General features: G+C 44.9%; 1 protein-coding gene across 1 annotated transcript; it reads right to left on the reverse strand.

Annotated features, from left to right (window-relative positions):
• Window positions 1–3,308: 3,308 nt before the first annotated feature.
• EPCAM (epithelial cell adhesion molecule) lies at window positions 3,309–9,706 on the reverse strand. The gene is made up of 9 exons (XM_054168185.1): window positions 9,323–9,706; window positions 8,706–8,810; window positions 7,794–8,034; window positions 7,373–7,438; window positions 6,044–6,107; window positions 5,581–5,682; window positions 5,229–5,423; window positions 4,804–4,845; window positions 3,309–4,104 (listed from the first exon to the last, which is right to left on the reverse strand). Exons 1-9 carry the CDS (start codon window positions 9,387–9,389, stop codon window positions 4,063–4,065), a joined length of 924 nt encoding a protein of 307 aa, XP_054024160.1. The 5' UTR covers window positions 9,390–9,706; the 3' UTR covers window positions 3,309–4,062.
• Between the last annotated feature and the right edge of the window lie 1,153 nt (window positions 9,707–10,859).

The raw sequence follows: 10,859 nt of genomic DNA on the forward strand, positions 1-10,859 counted from the left end.
TCCCGTGGCGGCTCCACCGCCATTTTGTCGACTCTCAGCCGCCGCCGCCACCGCGCGCCAGAAGCGGCACCCAATCGCTGCGGAGCTCGCGCGGCGCGTCATCACGCTCGCGCTGTCCCTCTATTTGGCGGCCGGGAGCGCCGTGGCGGCTCTGGCTTTGCATTCTGGGAGCGAGGCTGTGGTGCGCCAGTATGAGGGAAGGCTGAGAGAGCCTGGAGAAGTCTGAGGGGAGCTCTCGTCCATGCTTATCAATATCTAAAGGGCGAGCGTCCGGAGGATGGAGCCAGACTTTTCTCAGTGGTCCAGGGGCAATGGACACAAAGTAGAACACAGGAGGTTCCATGTGAACATAGGAAAAAAAGTCTTGAAGCACTGGATCAGGATATCCAGAGAGGTTGTGGAGTCTCTGTTTCTGGGAAGCACTCCAAACCCACCTGGATGTGTTCCTGGGTGATTTAGCTTAGGTGATCCTGTTTTAGCAGGGGGGTTGACTAGATGATCTCTAGAGGACCAATCCCTACCATTCTGTGATTCTGTGAAGCAAAACTCACTAAATTCCTAGGTTCTAGTGATGCTGTTTCAGTTCAGATTAATATCGCATTGGTTTTCTAAGAAGGACCATTGATCAGAGGCCTTATGGTATAAAGCAGTTAATGTTGAATAAACAATGCATGTTTGCTAGCTACTATACACTTTAAAAGTAGCCCAAAGATTTAAGACGCCTAGCCTGTGCTGAAAGTTCCCATCAATATAAAGCAAAAGGCTGTAAGAAGACACCAGGGCCATCAAAGCCTAAAGAAACAAGAACTTCTTGTCAAGGGATTAAGTTTTTAATCACCAAACTGTGAAGATCACACAGGTTCACCATAGTTGGAAAACACCTCTAAGATCATCAGATCAAATAATTTTCTATCTACCAGAGCTACTACTACACCAACTCCTTGAGCACTGTATCTACGCTGTTTTTAAATACACCCAGGGATGGGGATTCAAACAATTCCTTGGGCAGTGCATTCTGCTTTTCGAGAAACCTTTTGGCAGAAAAGTCTTCCTGATGTCCCATCTAAACCTCCCCTGAGGCAACTTGATGCCATTTCCTCTTATCCTATCAGTTGTGACTTGGGAGAAGAGGCCAGCACCAACTTCTCTACAAACTCCTTCCAGGCAGAGATGTGGAGAGGTATGTGTTTGATGGGTGGACTGTCCAACGGGTAAGGAATTGGTTGGATGATTCCATACAAAAGGTAGTGTTCAAAAGCTCCATGTCCAGGTAGAAACAGGTGACAAACTGTCCCTCAAGGGTCTGTGCTATTCAGTATCTTTATCAGTGATACAGACAGCAAGATTGATCACACACTCAGAAGTTTGTTGATGATACCAAGCTGTGTGGTGTAGTTGATAAGACTGAAGGACAAGATGTCAAAAATTCATAGTGACTAATACTGTTTTATTAAGGTCTATTGGTTTGTTTCTTTTCCAGGAAAGTAAAAGTTCTTTTTAACTTTTAACCAAAGTTAAATACAATAAAGAACACTTAATGTTTTGCTGGTTAATAGCTTATTATTTTTTCAAGAGCAATCAGCTCAAAACTGCTCTCTCTATGAGAAACATCATATGCCTATGTGAAGAGCTGACACTGATAGTGGCATGTTTTTAAAGTTCAGGACATTAGTATCCTTCAGCTGCAAAAAATCCCCAAACTACAGACCATTAATAAAGCTGCAACATTCTGAGACACTGCTTTTTGAACTCTTGACTCCATTTCCCATATATACACTTTTAGGCAGTTGGACTGTTGCCCAAGTGCAGAACAAAATAAAAACTAATATAAAGATCAACAAATTCAGAAAAATAAACTAGGGGACAAAACTGCTGTTGACTGCTGTTTTGAGAGTCAAGCAGCATTGTGTTTGTAGGATAGTAGCTGAACTCAGAAACAACACAGTACAATTCCATCAGTTGTGGATTTGGTTAAACTGTCTTCTGACATTTTTTAATTCATTGCTGTAGACTTCGTGGTTTTCTAACCCTTGGGCTAGTTTGACAAGGAAGATGACTGCATTAGAGGCACTACTAAGCTTGTGCAAGTATATAAGATTAAAAGCTCCATTAGGTTAAAAAAAAACAAAAACAAAAGAGAGAACAAACCAAAACACAACACAACCACAACAAACTATGAAGTATCTAAGTATCTTCCCTCCACTGTGGGAAAAGTAGGGACAGTCTGATTTTCAAACAAACCGACTGGGACAAGGTCCAGACCACACAGCAGATACATACCAGCCCGTCAAGTCTGCACATGTATATAGCTCCAGCCCAACCACTGTACATAACATCTCTTTCCATCCTACAGGCCAAAAAAGGTATGAGGATGGGGAGGGGAAGGAGAGGAAACAATGGCATTATTATGGTCCCTTCCAACATCCAGCATTCTGTGATTATCTTAGGGAGAAGAACAGCCAAGGATATCAAACTGCAGTCACTTAAACAGGATAGGATAAGGAGAATGAAGAATTGGGGAAGACAAGAATACACAACTTGACATAAGGCAAGTTTAGCAAAGTTAGGCTTTAACACCTTATGGAACTGTAAAATATGCTCACTGGAGGGGTGTTGGACTAGATGACCTTAAAGGGCCTCTCCAACTCAAAACACTGATTCATAGCCTCAGATGTTGGCAGACCCAAGGGAACAGTCACTGCCTACATTTCAACATCCAAGTGACATATGCACATCAGCTACGACAGAAGGTATGCTGGTGACCTCTGACCTAAGAGCTACATTCAACACAGCATATAAACTTCCCTGATGCATTCAGCAAATGGACACAAGCTCTGTGTTGGGTTATTTTCCACATTTCCTGAATATATAGAATAGGTTATTCTACTTCTCTTAAGTGGTGGGGGAGAGGTGTCAAAACAAACATAGGTAATAAGATGTGTCATTCCATTCCTTATCTCACATCTCATTATTTCTTTGGCAACAGGAGTTATAGCATTTCCTTCACAAATCAGATATGCTGGATGGATATACACACTTGCTAGCCAATGTACAGTACATAGGTTACTAACTGCCAAAGCAAGCTCCTTTTATCCAAAGCTCTGGGAGGTAGAAGCCTGTGTAGGTTTGGTCAGTCCCCATGACCATAAACAGTAATAACTGCACAAAGATTCCAGCTCTGCAATAACCATGCAAATCATGATTGTGCAATACTCTCCCCATGCTGTCTCATGAGATGCCAAGCCTAGTCGCCCCCAACCTGAGATGTCTGAGGTTTGGTTTATTATAAATACCTAGATAGTGTTTTGAAAGAGCAGGCCATGCATTCCCAAAATTGCTACATTCATAGCATGTTTATTTTTTTATACAAACAATCCATCTTTTATCATTTACTTCTGCTGCCCATACAAGAGTGGAAGATAGGATAAAGCACACTTTTCACAGCTTTCAGGAAAAAAAAGAGAAGAATCTATCTTGCTATTGAGATTAGATGGTTAAACCAAAGTTTGTCAATGAGTATTTTTACCGACGTTGAGGTTTCTTGCTTTAAGTATTACACTCCTGAACTTGTGAGCACAATAGCTTCACAGATCATGATTTCAACATGGAAGAATTGGAAGCCTGTTTCAAAGTTTTATTAATTCAAGTCATAAAAAAGTTTCAGCAACTTCAGCTATATACAGACAGCCATAAAAACAGTTCAGTTATACAGGTGACAGCCTCATTACACAGCTGCAAACAAAAATCATTACTTTAATAAACCTCCCACAAAGGTAAAATAGCCATTTGAGCTTCTATGCTCCATAACCCTAGTAACAGCAGTTGTTAACTCATTTCATCATCATAAAAAACCCCAAAAAATAAAATTGGGGAGCAATAGTTAAAAGGTTGACTTGAGTAAGATGGGGCGCTTAAGATTTAACTCCCGACAAATAGTGTAAGTAGTAGCACAGTTACCAGTCTTGGCTGTTAGGAGGACTCTTTCTAGAGTTAAACATCCATGCCTCCAATAGTTTCTGTTGTCTTGTTGGTTGACTCTTACTCTGTCTTCAGCTGATTTAGTTAAGCATTCAGTCCCCTATGCATTTCGTTCATTTCCTTTACCTGGAGGGGGAGGAGGCAGAGGGAGATCAACATTTGTGCTGCTTTTCAACAAAACAACTGAGAAGCCGGCGGGACTTATCCTGGATTTTCATTAGCAAAGGGATTTGATGTATCACTAACAGAAGGAATCATGCCAAGACCACTGTAACACTTTGAGCTATTTCTTCCCTCCCTGTTTAAAACAATGCAAACCAAACCAGCACTCCTTAGGGTGCCTGCAGGGAGCAGACTTTTCTGTTTAGCTAAAACATCCTTTCAATTGCTTTACAAATGTGGAGTGAAGCACCACGTACTAGAACCATTTGTTACTACTCCATTGGAAACCAGCTCTTCAAAAGGAGCTGCAAACTCCATGCAGATATCTCAAGTAAAGGTCTTCATGAGAGAAAGGGATTCTCAGTATTTCCTGTGGATTGTATAGCCCTTGCTATAGATATGTAAAGGTAGTACTTGCCGTTGGCACTGTCTCCCAACCCTGGGAACAGCAGATCACCAGCTGCTTTTGAAACTAGTGTAGAATGAATGTGGTGAACTATATCAACTATACAGATGACAATTAGTTACAAAATTTGAATATTTTTGGTCTCCTTGAACGTATCTGAAGCACCCTAAGCAAGCTCTTAACCTACAGCACACTTGGGTGTTCCTCAATTCTGGCCAACCTCCTCCCCACATACACCATAAACAGGAATTAATTACCTCTGCTTTCACGTACTTCCCTTTCCTCCTTCTTGTTAAGACCTGTAAGAGAAGGAGAGAGCAATTGAGAAATTTTGTTTAAGTCTTGACTTCCATGTAACTTGATCTGGTTGGGAATTTAAAACTCTGAACTTGAACCTGTCCCTTCTCCATCCTTCCAAAGTAAGGTACTCAGGAAGCTGTCCATCACTCAACTTTACGCCAGGAGGCAAGAAAGCCACTTTTCACCTCAGTGAGTTTTTCCTTATAATTTCATTTTCCATGCAATACTCTCCAGTTTTAACCTGAGGCATCACCTTCTCCACCTCTCAAAAGAGGCAGCACTTTAAAGAGGAATACTGTTTGTCAGAGTCTAGTTACCCTGGTATGTTGTTTCCCAGACTACACTGTTCCCTATTCTTCTTAGCAGCATCGTCAGAACTTACCAGAACAACAATAGCAGCAACTATTGCTACTACTACTACTACAATGACAGCAATGAGGCCAGGAGTCAGAGACTTCATGGAAAACTCTGGTGGTATTTCATCAATGTAGTACACTACTGTCTTCTCAAAAAGCAGGGCTTCACTATCAATACTCATGTTTAGGTTGTTATTTTGAAAGAGGGAGTCACCTTTTACCTAGGAAGCAGATAGGAAAAGAGAGATTTGCAGTTTTACACCATAATATGCACTGCAAAAATTCATCTTGCTTTAGCCTGTACGCAGTTAAGGCTACTTAATGCCCTGTAATAACACACGTCTAGTCTTAGACAAACTTTACCCAGGACACACTTACATCCTTCTCAAAGTAGTAGGCCACATCAGCTATATCCACATCTCCTGCAGATTTCTCTGTGGAATTTTGCTTCAAATCAATAGTAATGTATGGTTTTTCATACTGGAAAAAAATAGAAGAATGGTATGGTATTAAGAAGGGGCTAATTTAAATAGAACTGTCAAATACACAGTAAAATATCATGATCCAACTTGTAAACTCACACCCTGAATCGAGTTTGTGGTATCTGTTCTCAAAATAATTGTTTACAATTATTCAAATTCCATATTTTTAAATGAAGTAAGAATTCATCTAAAGACTGAGACATTGTGAAATTTCAGTGTTTCAGTTCAGCTACAGCTATTTGCTAGCTGCTCAGTGTCACTATTTTGAGAGCTTCCAGCAAGCCTCATGCTGTGAAAAAGTTCTCCAAGTCATTCACAACAAAGGTCTGCTCCTTTACTAAAAAGCATGTGTCTCTTACCAGAACCTTAGTGATATACCGTCCATTCAGCTGGTAACGTTTGGTAATGACATCCCTGAAGAACCTGTAAGGATAGGAAAGTCACACCTGTTTAAAACAGAATCTGTAAGGACATTAAAGTCACAGCTGTTAAAAATAGCGCTATTTTACACATCTGTTTTCAGCAGCAAGGACAACTATACAAATGAGGGGGGTTTCCCCTGTAGTTTCTTTGCAGTGGGTTGATCCCAGCTAGCAACTAAACCCTCACCTAGTCCCTTCACCCTTAAACAGGAGTGGGATGAGAATTAGAAGGGCAAAGGCATAAAAAAACCCAAACAAAATAAACAACAACATGACACAATCTGTCATGGGTCAAGACAAAAACAGTCTTATAAGTGAAAGGGTTAGATGGTGGGAATGAAAAAAATTTTAAGTGATGCAGAAGCAGTGGCTCACAAAGAGCAGATGGACACCCAGCCAATCCCAAAGCAATGCCTAGCTGGGAAAAATTGCCCCGCATCCCAGATTTATTGCTGGACACATACAGATTCTGATACCTCTCTGGTCAATTTGGGTCAGCTGTATCTGCTCTGTCCCCAGCCCACTCAACTGGGGCAGCAGAGGGAGAGTTTGAGAAGGCCTCAACATTATGTAAGCACTCTTCGCTGAGACACTGACAACTTACCAATCCTGTTTTGGTCACCAGTCTAAAATACAGCACCATACCAACTGCTACCAATAAAAATTAACTCCATCCCAACCAAACCCTCTAAGTTCTCATTATTAAATTATACCAGAGCTGTGTTAATTCCTAAGAGTGAAAATGCACTTACTGAAAAATAAACATATACACTACTGCAGCCTCGGAGAAGGGTTTACACAGTTCTGAGAGTTCAGAAAAGGAGCTGAGAGGAGCAGCTTTTGTTCTGTGGGCAGGGGAAGCTAATCACTACAAGTATGGTTTCTTTGCTATATGACCTTTGTGAGAGAAGCAGGGTATTTTTTCAGCCAAAACTGTTCCCTCCTGTTGTTTCTATGCAGTCCCTCTGCTATCTGTGAGAGTTTACTTTAGGGGCAGTTTTACCTTCCTATCTTTCATTTTCTTCAGTATAATGACTTGATTAAAACAAAAAAAAAGTGGCACTTAATTTCAAAGGGAAGTAAATCTCACTAGCAAGTAATTTCAATACAAACTAAAAGAATTTTATGAAGGATCTGTAGGTCACTTCTAAGATGTCTTACAAATGAGTTCACAAGTTTGACAACGCTTGTAAGCAATTTAGAGATACACTAAGTATCCTGTAGTGCACGCAGACATTGCCACGAGAGCTCACTATCATCACTTACTTGTCTAAAGATTCAGAGCTCAGAGGAGAGTTTCTTTCAGCATGTTTCATTTCAATGATGATCCACCTGAAGCAACAGGCAAGCACAATGAATATTCTTAAAAGCCCACACACATACTTAATTCTAAAAAACTAACCCCAGAGGGGAAAAAAGCAACAACAAACAACCAACACAACGCAGAGCAGCAAGAGAAAAACAAGGTAAGCCCCCCTCTCCCCAAAACCCTTCAACATGTCCTTGTTTCTGTATTAAAAAATAGTAACAGAAAAGTATAACAACAAAGGAAATATAGCAGTTACCAAGTGTTTATTCCTCTGTCTTCACTCATCCCCAATGCATCTTTCATGCAGATAAATCCTTCACTACCCAGAACCAAATACAGATGCTTTCATGTCACAGCACACCCTACTGAAAGACTTACATTGTTCTGACTAACTGGTTGCACTTCAGGTCTGCATCATGTTTGTCAGTTCTTCTAACACCAGCTGTATTGACACACCAACAGGTGGTTCCGTTGCACTGCTTTGCCTTGAAAACACCATTGTTTTCACACTCGGGATCGTAAAGGCCATCGGTATCTTCAAATGCATCCTTTGGTTTCTCACGACGACCCGATTTTGTGTGTGCCATTTCTGCTTTCATCAACAGGCATTTTGAGGTCACTAAAACCAACCAGAAAGTCACGTTATGGTAGCATCAAACCATGCAGGGTTTAAGTCTGTAAGAACACAAGGAGCAGCCAGACTGGAAGCCATTACAGGTGGAGGAGCAGGTGTCTAACACGTAGGTGGTGCATAAAGTCAACGCAACTGGGATGGATTAGCTTCTTAAGAAAAACACGGAGGAAGTCCAGGCACTTTCATTTCTAAGAGCAAGGTGATGATTCACAGCTCAGCTGAGCTCAAACCAAGAGTAAGGCCTTCAGACAAGGCTCTTTTGCCTCTGGATTTGTAGGAACGGTCATGACGTCCACTTACAAGGAAACAAAAAATTAATCTTTGACAGATCCTTGCCTTTAGAAACTGAGTATTAAATAGAATGGGGGAGCTTGTATCAGTATAATCACAGAAACACTCAGGTTGGAGAAGACCCTCGGGATCACCAAGTCCAACCGATAAGCATCTGTGCAAGTTGGACTGGAGAAATCCCGAACGCGTATCTCCCATCGCCAGTTCATTTGGAAGACCAGGAAGAAGCTTTCTTTCCTTGCCGCCATTATTTACCGGGAGCTCACTGGTCTGGCTCCACAGTCCCTGGAGTTTACCCGGCACTTTCCCTTGCGGCCCCGTAACATAGAGCACAGCCACAGCCAGCGCAGCAGTGGTTTACTTACGAGTACCGCAGTTCACGGACACGCCAGTGCCGATCGAGTCGCACCAGCACACGCCGCTGGCCTCTCTGCAATTGGTGACACGCTTGTTCTTCTCGCAGATGCACGCTGGAAGAGAAGCCAGGCCATGAGCACGGCTGCCCGCGGGGAACCAGACGGACACCCCAGGGCACGGCCAACCGCTGCTCCACTAGGCGGGGAGGAAAGACAAAGCCACTTCTCACCGGACGGAGCCGGCTTCCCACCTCGCCAGCCACCCTTCTCTAGAGAAGGGCGAGAGTTTCCTTTAGAACATTCAAGCTCTCCAAGGGCCCTTCCCAGAGGCTGCCGGAGCCTTCCGGCAGGGGACGAAAGGGTACGGATACCAGGGACCCCCGTTCCCTCCTCAGTTTCCCGCCCGCGGGGCTGCCGCTCCCTGCCCGCCCGCGGCCCCGCGCCCCCCGCGGGAAGGGGGCGCCATTTTGGGACGCGGAGCGGGTCGCCCACCGGGGTGGCTCCGCAGGGTAAGCGGAAAGAGAGTGGGCCGCAGCAGGACGTCACAGAGCAGAGGAGCCCGGTTGGGAGCCAGAGAAGGAAGGAGAAAGGCTGTTCGAGGTGGACAGAGGGGTCGGGGCACTCACAGCTCTCCACGGAACGGACGACAGTGTAGAGTATCAGCAGGAGCGCAGCCCCTCTGAGCAGCTTCATGGCTCGGGCTGGCGGCGGGGCACGGAGAAGCCGGAGAAAAGTCCTCCGAGGCGCGGGCCGAGGAGACAGAGCTTAGCGTGCGCGGCGGCGAACCGATGTGAGCCGCTCGACAGGTTCCACAGGTGATGGTGGCTGCGCCGCGCCCTTCCCGGCTCCGGTTACACCTGGGACGCGCAGGGGGCGGCGGTGGCAGCTCCTCCTCCCGGGCAAACTGGGCGCTGTTAAACCGCCGCCCCCTCCCCCCCGCACCTGGGCGAAACTGGTTGGGGTAGGGCGGGTCACCGCTCCCAGCCCGGCCCAGATACAGCCTTTTCCGTGGGGCTGGGGAGGGGGAGTCAGCCGCTAGAGGAGGGAGGAGGTGAGGGGTTTCCTGAGGTGCGGTCGGTCTCGGTAAAAGCGGCTGAGAAGCGGCTCCACCCGTGCTGGCGGGGATGGGGCCGTCGCGGGAGAATGGGGGGCGTCCCAGGCGAGGCGAGGGATGGCCGTCTCCCCCACGAAGAGAAACTGTTAGTCATCGGGAGAAGGTCCTGGGTGTGTTTGCTTTGTGGGGTGGGGAGGCTGTCCCACACGGTGACACAGGGGACAGGGGAGCAAAGTTGGCTCCTGTCCCGGTTTGGAGCTTCCCGCGCTCGCCGATGACCTTCAGAGGGCCAGGACCATAGGAAGGCCTCTGTCGGGGGTGGCCGACCCCGAGGTCTCTGCCCTGGCCTTGTGCCCGTCGGGCCTTGCACCTCCCTTCCCTCAGGTGGATGGTTGGGGGATATTTTCTCTTCCCTTTTCGGACAAGCGGCCACGGCATCCTGAGACCGCTCTGGGCAAGCTGACCGCCCGTCATAATGTTCACACCTTACAGTTTTGTTCTCATCAGTGCTGTCCTTTGACCGAGTCCGTGAGGACTTGGTGTTCAAAATGAACCCTGGTAATCCCTCAGTTAATTTAAGAAGAAGCAGAACACTTATCTGTATAGAATAAACTCTTAAGAGTCTTTCTGATGACTTTTTGTTGTGTTTTTTAAAACACACATTCGATTAGCTCAGGCCTCCTCTGAAGAGAGTCGCTTCTGGAGCTGCAAGTACCTGCGTTTCCTTGTTTGGCAAAATGTAGTCTTCAGTGCTTTGTCTCTGAACAGCAGAGCTTTGTGGGAAGCTACAAAATGGTAGGTAGTGCCGAAGGCCTGCAAGGTTACCAGGGAGAAAAGGTGGGGGGGGGGGACAAAAAAAAAAGAGAAAAAAAAAGTCTGCTGCAAGTTTTAAAATGGCTTTTCAAAATGTAAAAGTTGATGCAGGAATGGGAGACAAAAGATACACATGGTACACTGAAAAGACTTTCTGAAGTCTTTGTTTGACTTAATAATGAAGTGAAAAGAATATGCATAGATTATTCTGAAAGATATAGCAGTGGCCAAGAAAAACAAGATGTTTTACTAGAGGAGAAAACCAGAATGACATCCCTCTAAGTCTCTTCCTGCAT

This window comes from Dryobates pubescens, chromosome 2, assembly GCF_014839835.1.
Source record: "Dryobates pubescens isolate bDryPub1 chromosome 2, bDryPub1.pri, whole genome shotgun sequence".
Lineage (NCBI taxonomy): Eukaryota > Metazoa > Chordata > Aves > Piciformes > Picidae > Dryobates > Dryobates pubescens.

Coding starts and splice junctions, on each gene's coding strand:
- EPCAM (XM_054168185.1), bottom strand. CDS start 9,389: ATGAAGCTGCTCAGAGGGGCTGCGCTCCTGCTGATACTCTACACTGTC. Junction 6,108..7,372: donor AGCTCTGAATCTTTAGACAA/GTAAGTGATGAT, acceptor CTATCCTTACAG/GTTCTTCAGGGATGTCATTA. Junction 5,683..6,043: donor GGTATATCACTAAGGTTCTG/GTAAGAGACACA, acceptor ATTTTTTTCCAG/TATGAAAAACCATACATTAC.